The 18,075-nt window shown below is 43.5% G+C and overlaps 1 protein-coding gene across 3 annotated transcripts in view; it reads right to left on the bottom strand.

Moving 5' to 3' along the window:
* Nucleotides 1-18,075, bottom strand: part of LOC109870769 (FERM, ARHGEF and pleckstrin domain-containing protein 1-like) — a 116,999-nt gene that overhangs the window by 7,183 nt on the left and 91,741 nt on the right. Inside the window, exons 16-26 of one of the 3 annotated variants that reach the window (XM_031805932.1) lie at nt 14,030-14,163; nt 12,991-13,072; nt 11,234-11,471; nt 10,931-11,061; nt 8,476-8,544; nt 7,947-8,036; nt 6,284-6,366; nt 5,116-5,228; nt 4,537-4,703; nt 636-743; nt 380-555 (exon numbers count right to left, since the gene is read on the bottom strand). In XM_031805932.1, coding sequence (XP_031661792.1) covers nt 380-555; nt 636-743; nt 4,537-4,703; nt 5,116-5,228; nt 6,284-6,366; nt 7,947-8,036; nt 8,476-8,544; nt 10,931-11,061; nt 11,234-11,471; nt 12,991-13,072; nt 14,030-14,163 — 1,391 coding nt within the window. Of the gene's footprint in view, nt 1-379; nt 556-635; nt 744-2,213; nt 5,229-6,283; nt 6,367-7,946; nt 8,037-8,475; nt 8,545-10,930; nt 11,062-11,233; nt 11,472-12,990; nt 13,073-14,029; nt 14,164-18,075 lie in introns of all 3 variants that reach the window. The other 2 variants (XM_031805933.1, XR_004205654.1) reach the window with 2 other exon arrangements.

The raw sequence follows: 18,075 nt of genomic DNA, 5'->3' as shown, positions 1-18,075 counted from the left end.
CATACACATGGTTAGCAGATGTTATTGGTCACATACACATGGTTAACAGCTGTTAATGCTAGCGAGTGTAGCGAAATGCTTGTGCTTCTAGTTCCGACCGTTCAGTAATATCTAACAAGTAATCTAACAGTTTCACAACAACTACATTATACACACAAGTGTAAAGGAATGAATAAGAATATGTACATATAAATATATGGATGAGCGATGGTATAGAACGGCATAGGCAAGATAGATGGTATAGATGTACAGTATTTACATATGAGATGAGTAATGTAGGACATGTAAACATTATATAAAGTGGCATTGTTTAAAGTGACTAGTGATACATTTATTACATCCACATTTTTATTATTAAAGTGGCTAGAGATGTTCTTACATGGAACACGGATCTGAAATGAGCAGGAGGGGAGGGGGTCTGCCCCAGCACACACTGCTGTACTTCGGGCCTTCACAGACTACATGGAAGGAGGAGGGGGGAATCTCCTTCCCCAGGACACATTCCTGTAGTTCTGGTCCAGTATCCACCAAGTGTCTCAGAGTAGGATGGCTGATCTAGGATCAGTTTTACCTTCATTTAGATCATAATGAATCACATAACATGGACAGGACGGACCTGATGAGATGGTGCTCACCTCGTGGGTTTTGTAGAAGAACAGGCTGAAGTTGGTGAAGACCACCCAGAGTTTCTGCCAGCCGTTGCTGTTCTTGAACTTCCTCAGCAGGTTTCCTGACAGCTGATTCTACAGTAGAACAACGATTTACAATCCCGTGAACTTCATTTGTGTGAAAAGGACATATTATGACAAAAATCATAAAAAAATAGAGGCAATATCAACAAATATTTATATATATATATATTTTTTAATGTTTTTTTTTATTGAACCTTTATTTAACTATATGAATGTACAAGGAATAGTTCATGCATATGTGCTGTACTGTCAGCTCTGTAAATAAACCCACTGTGATTAAGCCTGGGGCCTCTTTTCAATCCTAACATTGGTTTATCTGATGTAAGTACAGCTATAAACAGTCAGCCTCCAGCCACAGTTTAAAGTCATTGAACCTCTAAGGTCACAGTGAACAACAGCCATCCTAGTGGTGATAAAAAGCATGTACTGCCATCTAGTGGTGATAAAAAGCATGTACTGCCATCTAGTGGTGATAAAAAGCATGTACTGCCATCTAGTGGTGATAAAAAAGCATGTACTGCCATCTAGTGGTGATAAAAAGCATTTACTGTAAACTGAGCCATCGTTGAATACTGAACAAAAATCTAAACGCAACATGTAAAGTGCTGGTCCCATGTTTCATGAGCTGCAATAAGATACCAGAAATCTCCCAAACACACAAAAAGGTTATTTCTCTCAAATTTTGTGCATAAATTTGTTTACATCCCTGTTAGTGAGCATTTCTCCTTTGTCAAGATTATCCATCCACCTGACAGGTGTGACATATCAAGAAGCTGACTAAACAATATGATCATTACACAGGTGCACCTTGTACTGGGGACAAAATGTACAGTTTTGTCACACAACACAATGCCACATATGACTCAAGTTTTGAGGGAGTGTGCAATTTGCATGCTGACTGCAGGAATGTCCACGAGAGCTGTTGCCAGAAAATGTCATGTTAATTTCTCTACCATAAGCCACTTCCGACGCCATCTTAGAGAATTTGACAGGAGGATTATTTCTGTCTGTAATAAAGCCCTATTGTGGGGAAAAAGTCATTCTGATTGGCTGGGCCTGAGTCCCCATTGGTTGGGACTATGCCATCCTAGGCCCCTGCTTAGTCATGTGAAATCCATAGATTATGGCGTAATTTATTTATTTCAATTTACTGATTTTCTTTCATGAACTGTAACTCTGTAAAATCCTTGAAATTGTTGCATGTTGCGTTTATATTTTTTGGTCAGTGTATATATCCCATTTAGCAGATTTACAGTCATGCATGCAATACATCTTTATAGGTAGGTGGCCCTGGGAATCTAACCCACATTCGCCAAACTCTACCAACTAAGTCATACAGGACCACCATTGCAGGCTACCACTAATTTCTCTTAAATCATTTTGTATGTCTTTACAGATGAAAAGTTTTACACAAAAGACACTTTTCACCAATGACCTCAAAGGAGATAAGATGATAGTACGCAAGGACAGTAATTCTACAATGCGATGAGGAGGTCTCTCCTCTCTCCCTGGATCCTTTACCTCTAGACTCCTGCAGGAATCACTAAAGGAGAGGCTGTGAACTCGATACCAGCAAATAAGAGACAGAGGCACTGGGCCCTGGCCACTGCTGGGCCCCGCGAGGGAGGCCTCTGAGTCACTGACTGGACTAGGCTCCTCTAGCACGGAGGACAGGCCGACGGACACACAGAAGAGAGCGAGAGAGAGAGAGAGAGAGAAAAGAGAGAGAGAGAGGGAGGGAAGGACAGAGACACAAAGACTGAGTGTAAACACACACATACACAAGAGGAGCTAACGGTGAGTCCACGGCTGTGAAGAAGGGAAGAAAGGAGTGCACAACCACCCTGGAAAGAGTTAGAAATAGAGATAAGATGAGGAAACCACCCTGGAAAGAGTTCGCAATAGAGATAAGATGAGGAAACCACCCTGGAAAGAGTTCGCAATAGAGGGCTGATTTGAGAACAGTGTCCTTTGCAGTTCACCCACCTCCTGCTAATGTCTGCTCTGCTCTCAGCTCAGAATTCAACAAAGAAAACAAAAGAGCTTGTAGAAGCTGCTTCAGCTGCACTCAGAGCTGCTGTTTAAATCTATGACAAACAACAGTACTACTTCCCCTTCCTGGTGAGATCCAAAGGGGCATACGTAGCAGTTGACAGAAGTGAGAGTACGAACAGCGTAGAGACAAATCACTGAGGTAATATAATGTCCAAATAACACCATAACAGAGAGGGAGTTGCTAAGGAGGACACTGTTCCCAGGTGAGGAAACACACTCAGATATACAGTGGGGCAAAAAAGTATTTAGTCAGCCACCAATTGTGCAAGTTCTCCCACTTAAAAAGATGAGAGAGGCCTGTAATTTTCATCATAGGTACACTTCAACTATGACAGACAAAATGAGAAAAAAAATCCAGAAAATCACGTTTTCTGTACGTCTTCACAAGGTTTTCACACACTGTTGCTGGTATTTTGGCCCATTCCTCCATGCAGATCTCCTCTAGAGCAGTGATGTTTTGGGGCTGTTGCTGGGCAACACGGACTTCCAACTCCCTCCAAAGATTTTCTATGGGGTTGAGATCTGGAGACTGGCTTGGCCACTCCAGGACCTTGAGATGCTTCTTATGAAGCCACTCCTTCGTTGCCCGGGCGTGTGTTTGGGATCACTGTCATGCTGAAAGATCCAGCCACGTTTCATCTTCAGTGCCCTTGCTGATGGAAGGAGGTTTTCACTCAAAATCTCACCATACATGGCCCCATTCATTCTTTCCTTTACACGGATCAGTTGTCCTTGTCCCTTTGCTGAAAAACAGCCCCAAAGCATGATGTTTCCACCCCCATGCTTCACAGTAGGTATGGTTGGATGGTTGGATGCAACTCAGCATTCTTTGTCCTCCAAACACGGCGAGTTGAGTTTTTACCAAAAAGTTATATTTTGGTTTCATCTGACCATATGACATTCTCCCAATCTTCTTCTGGATCATCCAAATGCTCTCTAGCAAACTTCAGATGGGCCTGGACATGTACTGGCTTAAGCAGGGGGACACGTCTGGCACTGCAGGATTTGAGTCCCTGGCGGCGTAGTGTGTTACTGATGGTAGGCTTTGTTACTTTGGTCCCAGCTCTCTGCAGGTCATTCACTAGGTCCCCCCGTGTGGTTCTGGGATTTTTGCTCACCGTTCTTGTGATCATTTTGACCCCACGGGGTGAGATCTTGCGTGGAGCCCCAGATCGAGGGAGATTATCAGTGGTCTTGTATGTCTTCCATTTCCTAATAATTGCTCCCACAGTTGATTTCTTCAAACCAAGCTGCTTACCTATTGCAGATTCAGTCTTCCCAGCCTGGTGCAGGTCTACAATTTTGTTTCTGGTGTCCTTTGACAGCTCTTTGGTCTTGGCCATAGTGGAGTTTGGAGTGTGACTGTTTGAGGTTGTGGACAGGTGTCTTTTATACTGATAACAAGTTCAAACAGGTGCCATTAATACAGGTAACGAGTGGAGGACAGAGGAGCCTCTTAAAGAAGAAGTTACAGGTCTGTGAGAGCCAGAAATCTTGCTTGTTTGTAGGTGACCAAATATTTATTTTCCACCATAATTTGCAAATAAATTCATAAAAAATCCTACAATGTGATTTTCTGGATTTATTTTCTAATTTTGTCTGTCATAGTTGAAGTGTACCTATGATGAAAATTACAGGCCTCTCTCATCTTTTTAAGTGGGAGAACTTGCACAATTGGTGGCTGACTAAATACCTTTTTGCCCCACTGTAGATACACAGACAGACAGAGAGACAGAGAGACTGGGGAAGCCAGAGCAGGACAGGTTAGGGCTGGTTCTGGTTTTGGTACCTCCACGGCTACGCTAAAGTCCACCATGGACACGCTGGTGTTCCTGTGCCAGCACACGTGCACCGTGGTGTTACCACGGTGAGGGGCCTGCCTCTCCAGGGAGGTGCGCGACGCCATCAGGTCGTCCTCAGACTCCGCCTCTGCACAGGAGTCCTCCGTTAGGGATTCTGGGAAATTCAGGAAGCGGTTACTTCCAAGATACACACTATAACAACCTGGGAAGTTGGATCCTACTGTAAAACCAGACGAGATCAACAGTAGCACACTACTTCACAGTGGCTATGTTTGTGAGTACAGACATGTAGACAGGCTGGATAAAAAAAGGAACATCCTTCAAATCAATGATTTATAAACCATACATTTGGAGCATTGTATTTTAGCTATTGAAGCTCTATGCAGATTTAAAGGTTGGCCCATTCTGGCTCTGGAGTTTCTAGAAGAGGATGAACTGTCTGTGCAAAGAGGACCAGTAAGAGGGAGAATTCAGCAATAACTCGTGGAGTTGGATGATTGTCGGATACACTATTAGTGTTCCTATACAGTGTGCCCAATGCCCAAGCTCTAGTGTAGCCAACTTACTGTTATCTGTCAGACTGCTGGCCAGCCAGTCAGACGTAGGACCGTTGATGCTCTCCGCCAGGATAATGGCCATATTAATGTCCTCCATCCACTTCTCCATCTCTGACAGTGAACTGAAGGGGGAGATAAAAAGGGGGAGGGAGAGAGAGAGAGAGGTGTGCGTGAGAGAGAGTGAAAGAGAGAAAAGGGAAGGAGAGAGAGGAGAGAGGAAGAGGAGTGAGAGAAAGAGAGAGAGCAAAAGAGAGATAAACCCAACAGCTTATACTACTGTAAAAACACAATAGCTTATATTACTGTATAAACACAACAGCTTATACTACTGTAAAAACCCAACAGCATATTCTACTGTACAAACACAACAGCTTAAAGTCCTGTAAAAACACAACAACTTAAACTACTGTGTAAACTCAAGAGTGTATACTACTGTAAAAACACAACAGCGTATACTACTGTATAAACTCAACAGCATATACTACTGTATAAACTCAAGAGCGTATACTACTGTAAAAACACAACAGCGTATACTACTGTAAAAACACAACAGCATATACTACTGTAAAAACACAAGAGCGTATACTACTGTAAAAACACAACAGCGTATACTACTGTAAAAACCCAACAGCATATACTACTGTATAAACTCAAGAGCGTATACTACTGTAAAAACACAACAGCGTATACTACTGTAAAAACACAACAGCATATACTACTGTAAAAACACAAGAGCGTATACTACTGTAAAAACACAACAGCGTATACTACTGTAAAAACACAACAGCTTATACTACTGTATAAAAACAACAGCTTATACTACTGTAAAACACAACAGCTTATACTACTGTAAAAACCGAACAGCTTATACTACTGTAAATCCCAACAGCTTATACTACTGTAAAAACCCAACAGACAAACATAAATATATATATATTTTTAACTAGCCTGATAAATATGTCATGCCGTTATTTTTATGACTAAGCGAGCGGTAAAAATAATGAATGTGTCTTTGTGATTATATAAAGGCCTCATTGTTGACTCTGCTGATGGGACCGGTCTCCTGCCGATTCACCGACCACGTTATTGTGAACATCTTCATTCCAGAACCTAAAGGTCTACTGGCGAGTGTTTAAAGACTATTCCAGAGACGAGCTGGATCGAACCATAGCCTCACCTTGCTGCTACCACTACTGACTGGCGCTGCCCAACCAGGGTGAAGGCGTGAGGCACACCCCACTCATCCTCGCTCTCCCGGATCTGGGAACATAACAGGCACAATCAACACATGAGGCATGAGAGGGTACATCTGCCTTTGGGAAAGAAGGACTGAGTGTGTGAGAGAGGGAGAGAACGATGGTAGGGAAGTTAAAGACAGAGACAAATGGAGGGAGTTAAAGACAGAGACAGATGGAAGGAGTTAAAGACAGAGAGACAGATGGAGGGAGTTAAAGACAGAGAGACAGATGGAGGGAGTTAAAGACAGAGAGACAGATGGAGGGAGTTAAAGACAGAGAGACAGATGGAGGGAGTTAAAGACAGAGAGACAGATGGAGGGAGTTAAAGACAGAGAGACAGATGGAGGTAGTTAAAGACAGAGACAGATGGAGGGAGTTAAAGACAGAGAGACAGATGGAGGGAGTTAAAGACAGAGAGACAGATGGAGGGAGTTAAAGACAGAGACAGATGGAGGGAGTTAAAACAGAGTCAGATGGAGGGAGTTAAAGACAGAGACAGATGGAGGGAGTTAAAGACAGAGACAGATGGAGGGAGTTAAAGACAGAGACAGATGGAGTTAAAGACAGAGACAGATGGAGTTAAAGTCAGAGACAGATGGAGTTAAAGACAGAGACAGATGGAGTTAAAGACAGAGACAGATGGAGTTAAAGTCAGAGACAGATGGAGGGAGTTAAAGAGATATATAGATGAGGGAGGGAGTTAAAGACAGAGACAGATGGAGGGAGTTAAAGTGGCACAGCAGTTCATTCACAGTAAATAATTAATCTTGTGAAAGCTACTGTACTCTACCGTATTCTACTCTACTGTACTGTACTGTATTCTACTCTACTGTATTGTACTGTATTCTACTCTACTGTATTCTACACTACTGTACTCTACCGTACTGTACTGTAATGTATTCTACTGTACTCTACTGTATTCTACTCTACTGCACTGTACTGTACTGTACTCTACTGTATTCTACTCTACTGTATTCTACACTACTGTACTCTACCGTACTGTACTGTACTGTATTCTACTCTACTGTATTGTACTGTATTCTACTCTACTGTACTGTACTGTACCCTACTGTATTCTACTCTACTGTACTGTACTGTATTCTACTGTACTCTACTGTGCTCTGCTCTACTGTATTCTACTCTACTGCACTGTACTCTACTGTACTCACTGTACTGTACTCACGGTACTATACTGTACTGTATTCTACTGTACTCTACTGTTCTCACTGTACTGTACTCTACTCTGCTGTGCTCTGCTCTACTGTACTGCACTGTACTCTACTGTACTGTACTCTACTGTACTGTACTCTACTGTACTGTACTCTACTGTACTGCACTGTACTCTACTGTACTGTACTGTATTCTACTGTACTGCACTGTACTCTACTGTACTGTACTGTATTCTACTGTACTGCACTGTACTCTACTGTACTGTACTCTACTGTACTGCACTGTACTCTACTGTACTGCACTGTACTCTACTGTACTGTACTCTATTGTACTCTAGTCTACTGTACTCTACTCTACTGTGCTCTACTCTACTGTGCTCCAAGGCAGGGCACAAGGCTGGGAGGGTAAGAGAGGGGAACAAAAGAGACGTACTGTCATGCCATAGAGAGGGAGCTGCCCGTGCACTTTGAACTGGTTCGTTGCCGTCATCCCTCGACTCGTATACAACAGGACATCATTGAACTATCACCATAGAGCAAGAAAACAGAGACTTCAATCATTGACTGGTCATTAATAGTTCTATCACCCTTATTTACGTCACACAAAAAGAACATTGATTGAATGTTTGTGGCTCAGTAAATACATTAGCTCTGTCAGGGATACACCTGATCCAACTGGATTACATTCAATCTGTTTCTTACATGAATCGTGATTCAGATGAGTCTTGGTCTCATGAGATGCCCTACAATAACAAAGAGGGACTCTGGCTGAAAGAACAGTATACAGCTGTGTGGAAAGATAAGGATGCCGTCGTCTTTGAGGCATTTTGGACAAAGCCATTCATACTAAGGACGTTAAAATACAGAGCTCTACTTGCCATGACTGTATGTTGTGAGACCACTGAATAATCTGTTTAATAACTCATTCAAGATGACAATCTCAGATAAATTGCAGACATTACCAGGAAGAACATTCGTTGCTGGAGGCCTTTTCCAGACAGCTTACTGAGACAGCCTAACCTTAGGAACTCCTGAAAAAAACACAAATCCCAACATCGCAAGTCAATCACAACATCCCAAATCAAACACAACATCCAGAGTCAATCACAACATCCCAAGTCAAACACAACATCCCGAGGCAATCACAACATCCCAAGTTAATCACAACATCCCAAGTCAAACACAACATCCCGAGTCAATCACAACATCCCGAGTCAATCACAACATCCCAAGTCAAACACAACATCCCAAGTCAATCACAACATCCCGAGTCAATCACAACATCGCAAGTCAAACACAACATCCCAAGTCAAACACAACATCCCAAGTCAATCACAACATCCCAAGTCAATCACAACATCCCGAGTCAATCACAACATCGCAAGTCAAACACAACATCCCAAGTCAAACACAACATCCCAAGTCAATCACAACATCCCAAGTCAATCACAACATCCCGAGTCAATCACAACATCGCAAGTCAAACACAACATCCCAAGTCAAACACAACATCCCAAGTCAATCACAACATCCCGAGTCAATCACAACATCGCAAGTCAATCACAACATCCCAAGTCAAACACAACATCCCAAGTCAAACACAACATCCCAAGTCAAACACAACATCCCAAGTCAATCACAACATCCCGAGTCAATCACAACATCGCAAGTCAATCACCACATCCCAAGTCAATAACAACATCCTACATCAATCACAAACACCCAAGTCAATCACAATATCCCAAGTCAAACACAACATCCCAAGTCAATCACAACATCCCAAGTCAAACACAACATCCCAAGTCAAACACAACATCCCAAGTCAAACACAACATCCCAAGTCAAACACAACATCCCAAGTCAATCACAACATCCCAAGTCAATCACAACATCCCGAGTCAATCACAACATCGCAAGTCAAACACAACATCCCAAGTCAATCACAACATCCCAAGTCAATCACAACATCCCGAGTCAATCACAACATCGCGAGTCAATCACAACATCGCAAGTCAATCACAACATCCCGAGTCAATCACAACATCGCAAGTCAATCACAATATCCCAAGTCAAACACAACATCCCAAGTCAAACACAACATCCCAAGTCAATCACAACATCCCGAGTCAATCACAACATCCCGAGTCAATCACAACATCGCAAGTCAATCACAACATCCCAAGTCAATAACAACATCCTACATCAATCACAAACACCCAAGTCAATCACAATATCCCAAGTCAAACACAACATCCCAAGTCAATCACAACATCCCAAGTCAAACACAACATCCCAAGTCAAACACAACATCCCAAGTCAAACACAACATCCCAAGTCAAACACAACATCCCAAGTCAAACACAACATCCCAAGTCAAACACAACATCCCAAGTCAATCACAACATCCCAAGTCAATCACAACATCCCAAGTCAATCACAACATCCCAAGTCAATCACAACATCCCAAGTCAATCACAACATCCCAAATCAATCACAACATCCCAAGTCAATCACAACATCCCAAGTCAATCACAACATCCCAAATCAATCACAACATCCCAAGTCAATCACAACATCCCAAGTCAATCACAACATCAAGTCAATCACAACATCGCAAGTCAATCACAACATCCCAAATCAATCACAACATCCCAAGTCAATCACAACATCCCAAGTCAATCACAACATCCCAAGTCAAACACAACATCCCAAGTCAATCACAACATCCCGAGTCAATCACAACATCCCAAGTCAATCACAACATCCCAAATCAAACACAACATCCCAAGTCAATCACAACATCCCAAGTCAATCACAACATCCCAAGTCACACACAACATCCCAAGTCAATCACAACATCCCGAGTCAATCACAACATCCCAAGTCAATCACAACATCCCAAATCAAACACAACATCCCAAGTCAAACACAACATCCCAAGTCAATCACAACATCCCAAGTCAATCACAACATCCCAAGTCAAACACAACATCCCAAGTCAATCACAACATCCCGAGTCAATCACAACATCCCAAGTCAATCACAACATCCCAAATCAAACACAACATCCCAAGTCAATCACAACATCACAAGTCAATCACAACATCCCAAGTCAAACACAACATCCCAAGTCAATCACAACATCCCGAGTCAATCACAACATCCCAAATCAAACACAACATCCCAAGTCAAACACAACATCCCAAGTCAAGTCTCAGAGAAAGACAACAACTCAGAAAGACATAAAACAACTGTCAAAACAAAAGGAGTGCTTCAAACTAGCTTCTGCAAACTGTTGATATGGGGATATTCCCTACATAGTGCACTACTTTTGAATAGGGCCCAGGTCAAAAGTAGTGCACTATATAGGCAATAGGGTCCCATTTGGGATGGAGTCCGGTCTCTCCTTGAACTCACCCGCCCTGGAGTGACTAGATTGTCGATGCCAATCAAATCCTTCATAAGCTCCAACAGCTTCTGGAAGTTCTCCATCTTGATCATGCTTCCATGGAGCTGGGACACCACCTCTGACACGTCTGCCAGTGCAGCTAGAGGAGAGGCCATTCAATTAGAAACAACACTAATTTATGATGTCATAGACCTCAACTGCACCAGTAGGCCCTCGACTGCACCAGTAGGCCCTCGACTGCACCAGGAGGCCCTCGACTGCACCAGTAGGTCCTAGATAGCCTGCTTCAGTCTGATAGTTCTGATAGTTACCTCTGCAGTCCCTGAAGTCCACATGTGCAGGCGGGTAGTGTTTGCAGAGGCGCTCCAGGATCTGCTTGTAATGCATGAGGCGGTGCAGGGGCCGGAGGATGAACACGTTGAGGGGGATGTAGCACACCTTCTGCAGCTCAAAGTCCCGGACCAGCACCTCCAGCCGCGGGGAACCCCGGCACGCCTTCTCCAGCTCCACCAGGGCCTCCGAGTGCTTCTGGAGGTGGGCTGTCAGTGGCTAGAAAATTATATATTAGAGTAGAGTAGAATAGAGTAGAAGAGAGCAGAATAGAGTATAGTATAATACAATAAAGTAGAGTAGAATAGAGTAGAGTAGAATAGAGCAGAGTAGAGTAGAATAGAGCAGAGTAGAATAGAGTAGAGTAGAATAGAGTAGAATAGAGCAGAGTAGAATAGAGTAGAGTAGAATAGAGTAGAATAGAGCAGAGTAGAATAGAGCAGAATAGAGTAGAATAGAGTAGAGTAGAATAGAGTAGAGCAGAGTAGAGCAGAGCAGAGTAGAATAGAGCAGAGTAGAATAGAGCAGAGTAGAATAGAGTAGAATAGAGTAGAATAGAGTAGAATAGAGTAGAATAGAGCAGAGTAGAATAGAGTAGAATAGAGTAGAATAGAGTAGAATAGAGCAGAGTAGAATAGAGTAGAATAGAGTAGAATAGAGTAGAGTAGAATAGAGTAGAATAGAGCAGAGCAGAGTAGAATAGAGCAGAGTAGAATAGAGCAGAGTAGAATAGAGCAGAGTAGAGTAGAGCAGAGTAGAATAGAGTAGAATAGAGTAGAATAGAGCAGAGTAGAATAGAGTAGAATAGAGTAGAGTAGAATAGAGTAGAATAGAGTAGAATAGAGCAGAGTAGAATAGAGTAGAATAGAGCAGAGTAGAATAGAGCAGAGTAGAATAGAGTAGAATAGAGCAGAGTAGAATAGAGTAGAATAGAGCAGAGTAGAATAGAGTAGAATAGAGCAGAGTATAATAGAGTAGAATAGAGCAGAGTAGAATAGAGCAGAGTAGAATAGAGTAGAATAGAGTAGAATAGAGCAGAGTAGAATAGAGCAGAGTAGAATAGAGTAGAATAGAGTAGAATAGAATAGAGTAGAATAGAGTAGAATAGAGTAGAATAGAGCAGAGTAGAATAGAGTAGAATAGAGTAGAATAGAGCAGAGTAGAATAGAATAGAGTAGAATAGAGTAGAATAGAGCAGAGTAGAGTAGAATAGAGCAGAGTAGAATAGAGCAGAGTAGAATAGAGTAGAATAGAGTAGAATAGAGCAGAGCAGAGCAGAGTAGAATAGAGCAGAGTAGAGTAGAATAGAGCAGAGTAGAATAGAGCAGAGTAGAGTAGAGTAGAGCAGAGTAGAATAGAGTAGAATAGAGTAGAATAGAGCAGAGCAGAGTAGAATAGAGTAGAATAGAGTAGAATAGAGCAGAGCAGAGTAGAATAGAGCAGAGTAGAATAGAGTAGAATAGATTACAATATAATAGAATATAATAAAATAGAGTAGAGTAGAACGAAGTAGAACATAGTAGAATAAAGTACAGTAGAACGAACATATTTGCACGACCATATCACACACATACGACAGGCTAGGAGAAGCTATGGGTCAGCCACAGAGCAGTCCCCTGGAGTAGGGCTACAGGCATACTTTACACAAGGCAGCATATATTTGTTCATTGAGGAGTGGAGCAGATACATAGTGAAGTGCATAACAAGTGCAATAACAATGTGAAAGAGGTGCACACACCTTCAGTCCCTGTAGGTGCTTCAGCATGACATCCCCGATGCGCTGGTAGTCTCCTTTGATGTGGGCATTGGAGCACCCTTCCCTAAAATAAAACAGTATGTTTATTTCTCTGGAACAGTTTAGTGCTAGTGTGTGTGTGCGTATTTTAAGCACTTAAAGTCATATTTCATATTCATGTAGACAATTATGCAAAGGAATTCCAATGAAATGGTTAACCTTTACCTGCACTGCTGAACACCACCAGCAGGTGTCGCTCTTGAGCATGAATTTCAGTTGACGACTAGATTCAGCACCATGTGAACGGACATCGTTCTCAATACTCTTTCATTCAAAATATCAACCAATACATTATGGAGAGGGTAATACAAAACCGAGAGAGGATGTTCTGAATGTCGTTCTGTTGAGGTGCAGCCCCTGTCCACTCACACATCCCACTACCAGCTCTATAATCTAAGATCAAGAGAGGGCTAAAATAAGCCAACTGTACGTCACATTTGAAAAGTAGATGGCAATGTATCTGTGCTCCGTAGTTGGTCATCTCGTTTGCCTTTGGGCCTTATAGCCACGCCAGATGTCGGCCATGTTTTGAGTGAAAACACACGGCATCTCCTCCTTGGAGTTCTGTCTCTTGCTCTGTGGTTTAGTCTTGTAATAAGGCTGGACAGTATGATGTCTGTAGTCGTGACAGTCTGCCAGTCGGGGCTCTGACGTAGGGACCACATCATTTAGAGGAGCAGACAGTGGAATAACCCACGGGGCTAGGAGGAGAAGAAGTGGCTTGATGCAGCGCGACTGTTGCTATAGAAACCCCCAGCTCCACAAGAGGCGTGTGTGTCTCTGTGATGAGGCTTCCCAGAATGAATGTCAATACCCAGGATCAATGAAAACCCAAACCAAACCACACTACAAACTGTGTTCTTAATCCAAGAGGGTCTTAACGCAAAAAAACGAGGCTAAGTGGGAGTGACATTTTGAGAGAAAATAGCCTGAACTACAAAATACATACATCATTGTGGGTGATTGTGACGTGCCATCTCACCATAGAGCCAGTCTCTGCTCCACCTCTCTGAGGAAGACGGACTGAAACCTGTACAGAGGGGCAAAGTTGGTGAAGATGGTGCTCTTCAGGGAGTCCGGCACGGCTTCGTCTTTACCCACCGAGTCCTGAAAAGACTGGGATGACACACGCACGCACGCACACACGCACGCACACACAGAGAGAGAGAGAGAGAGAGAGAGAGAGAGAGAGAAAGAGAAATCCAGATCTGCATTAGAGCACAGTGCACACACTTCATTGTGTAAATAGTGACGTTGTGAATTGCCAGTCGTTAAATGAAAAACAGCGGGTTCTGGTGGACTAGGAGCTTGGACTGCATTACAATCTGCATGACTGCTGTGCTTCTGCCAAAATATCTCTGTGATGTGGTTTAGCAACAATCACATGCTACTCTCATGACTTCCACCAAATCCTTTAACGACCTGGAGATGAATGGAGGAATCAGTGTCCCATCATTCCTGACACGGCCCAAGGGGAACATTACATGACAGGCTACCTGATCAGATTAGGGAAGCTATAACCTGGTGGGGGCTTGGTTTATCTGGTGGGGGCTTGGTTTATCTGGTGGGGGCTTGGTTTATCTGGTGGGGGTTTGGTTTATCTGGTGAAGGCTTGGTTTATCTGGTGGGGGCTTGGTTTATCTGGTGGGGGCTTGGTTTATCTGGTGAAGCCTTGGTTTATCTGGTGGGGCCTTGGTTTATCTGGTGGGGGCTTGGTTTATCTGGTGGGGGCTTGGTTTATCTGGTGGGAGCTTGGTTTATATGGTGGGGGTTTGGTTAATCCCTTGGGGGCTTGGTTTATCTGGTGGGGGCTTGGTTCATCTGGTGGGGGCTTGGTTTATCTGGTGGGGGCTTGGTTTATCTGGTGGGGGCTTGGTTTATCTGGTGGGGGCTTGGTTTATCTGGTGGGGGCTTGGTTTATCTGGTGGGGGCTTGGTTTATATGGTGGGGGCTTGGTTTATCTGGTGGGGGCTTGGTTAATCTGGTGGGGGCTTGGTTTATATGGTGGGGGCTTGGTTTATCTGGTGGGGGCTTGGTTTATCTGGTGGGGGCTTGGTTTATCCCTATTCCCTACATAGTCCCCATTGTACTCAGGTCATTTGGATAGTCCATCTGTAGATGCTGTGCAGACTATCAGTAACATTTAAACTATCTAAAAACCATAAACTTAACCCTTACCCTTATTCTAAACCTAAACATAACCATAACCTTAGCAAGCAGTCACAGATAGTTTGTTGATAATATGTCCATCTGTATAACATCTGGAGCATCTACAGATGTTATAATGAAGTGTGACCTAAAGTAGTGCACTATGTAGGGAACAGGGTGTCATTTGGCTATCTGAAGATGGATGCACTAACTGTATGTGGCTCTGTATAAGAGCGCCTGCTACATTACTAACATGTAAATGTATATAGGTTGGAGAGAGGGGTTAGGAGGAGGTACGGTACTGCAGGAGAGGAGGAGGTACGGTACTGTAGGAGGGAGGAGGACGGTACTGCAGGAGGGAGGAGGTACGGTACTGCAGGAGGGAGGAGGTACGGTACTGCAGGAGGGAGGAGGGACGGTACTGTAGGAGGGAGGTACGGTACTGCAGGAGGGAGGAGGTACGGTACTGCAGGAGGGCGGAGGTACGGTACTGCCGGAGGGGGTAGGGACGGTACTGCAGGAGGGAGGGGGTACGGTACTGCAGGAGGGAGGAGGGATGGTACTGCAGGAGGGAGGGGGTACGGTACTGCAGGAGGGAGGGGGTACGGTACTGCAGGATGGAGGAGGTACGGTACTGCAGGAGGGAGGTACGGTACTGTAGGAGGGAGGTACGGTACTGCAGGAGGGAGGAGGTACGGTACTGCAGGATGGAGGAGGTACGGTACTGCAGGAGAGGAGGTACGATACTGCAGCAGGGAGGAGGTATGGTACTGCAGGAGGGAGGAGGTACAGTACTGCAGGAGGGCGGGGAAGAGCTGCAGTCCATATAAACACAGAGGGAAGAGCTGCAGTCCATATAAACAGAGAGAGAAGAGCTGCAGTCCATATAAACAGAGAGAGAAGAGCTGCAGTCCATATAAACAGAGAGAGAAGAGCTGCAGTCCATATAAACAGAGAGAGAAGAGCTGCAGTCCATATAAACAGAGAGAGAAGAGCTGCAGTCCATATAAACAGAGAGAGAAGAGCTGCAGTCCATATAAACAGAGAGAGAAGAGCTGCAGTCCATATAAACAGAGCTCCCTGTGTGTTTTCCGTATGCTCTGTTGTAAAGCAGCTGGAATAATCTGTGTTTTTCTGCCCAGAGGACAGCAGGGAAGAAAACAAACAAAACAGCAGTGTTGAATCCCTGAGAGCAAGAGAGCGAGAGACACACACATATTTCCCTCAGATTACACAGACCCACAAAGATTTTGAAAACAAATCCAATTTTGATAAACACCCATATTATCTACTAGGTAGTGGTTCTTAAACTTTTTACAGTCCCGTACCCCTTCAAACATTCAACCTCCAGCTGCGTACCCCCTCTAGCAGCAGGGTCAGCACACTCTCAAATGTTGTTTTTTGCCATCATTGTAAGCCAGCCACACACACACTTTACGATACATTTATTAAACATAAGAAGGAGTGTGAATTTTTCGTGGGAAGTGACAAAGAACTCTTATAGGACCAGGGCACAAATAATAATAATAATCAATCATTGAGATCTTTATTTAGCCATTTTACATATAAAACCTTATTTGTCACCACAGGTTGATGAGAAGGATGTGCTTGAAAGGATGCACATAACTCTGCATTGTTGGGTTGTATTGGAGAGAGTCTCAGTCTTAAATCATTTTCCACACAGTCTGTGCCTGTATTTAGTTTTCATGCTAGTGAGGGCCGAGAATCCACTCTCACATAGGTACGTGGTTGCAAAGGGCATCAGTGTCTTAACAGTGTGATTTGCCAAGGTAGGATACTCTGAGCGCAGCCGTATCCAGAAATCTGGCAGTGGCTCCTGATTAAATTCCATATTCACAGAACCGCTTGATGCAATTTCGATGAGGCTCTCTTGTTCAGATATCAGTAAGTGGACTGGAGGCAGGGCATGAAAGGGATAACGAATCCAATTGTTTGTGTCATCCGTTTTGGGAAAGTACCTGCAGAGAAGAGCTTCTTAATCATAGCCTCAATTTTGTCCTGCACGTTGAATATATTTGCGGAGAGTCCCTGTAATCCTAGATTCAGATGATTCAGGTGAGAGAAAAAACATCACCCAGACAGGCCAGTCGTGTGAGAAACTCGTCATCATGCAAGCAGTCAGACAAGTGAAAATTATGGTCAGAAAAGAAAACTTTAATCTTGTCTCTCAATAAAAATAAAAAAAACGTGTCAATACTTTCCCCATTGATAACCAGCGCACTTCTGTATGTTGTAAAAGCATTACATGATCACTGCCCATATCATTGCATAAAGCAGAATATACACGAGAGTTCAAGGGCCTTTAACAAAGTTAACCCTTTCCACTGTATTGTCCAAAAGCTCTTTCTTGACCACCAAAGTCCATTTGATGTCACAAAGCTGTCCAGTACTTTCAAAATATCCTCTCCTGTTGTCCTGGTTACCAGTGGTTTGCAGAAGAGGATGTCTTCCTTAATTGACCCCCCATAAACGTAACGGACATATATCAGGAGCTGTGTCAGGCCCGCCAAGTCTGTTGACTAATCCAGTTGTAAAGGCATAGAATTCACTGGCTTGTATGCGAAGTAGTAATTGTTTCAAAACATCTCCTGCCATGGTCACTGATGTGTCGTGAAAAAGTGTTGCTTGATGAAGACATTGTCTGTATAGTTTTTGGGCCCTTTTGGGCCCTTTCCTTTTTGGGCCCTTTTGGGCCCCAGCATTGTCCCAGCCATATCCGTGACGGCAGAAATAATTAAGTCATCCGCAATAGTATGGGGTTTGCCTGTCCTAGCCACTCGGTGGCTCACAATATAAGACGCTTCTAGCCCCTTCTTATTATTGGTATCTGTTGCTTTTATACATGTCTTACTACTCGAA

Source organism: Oncorhynchus kisutch, linkage group LG26 (assembly GCF_002021735.2).
Source record: "Oncorhynchus kisutch isolate 150728-3 linkage group LG26, Okis_V2, whole genome shotgun sequence".
NCBI lineage: Eukaryota > Metazoa > Chordata > Actinopteri > Salmoniformes > Salmonidae > Oncorhynchus > Oncorhynchus kisutch.
Note: the sequence above shows the minus strand (reverse complement) of the source record. Positions and strands in the feature narration are given on the sequence as shown.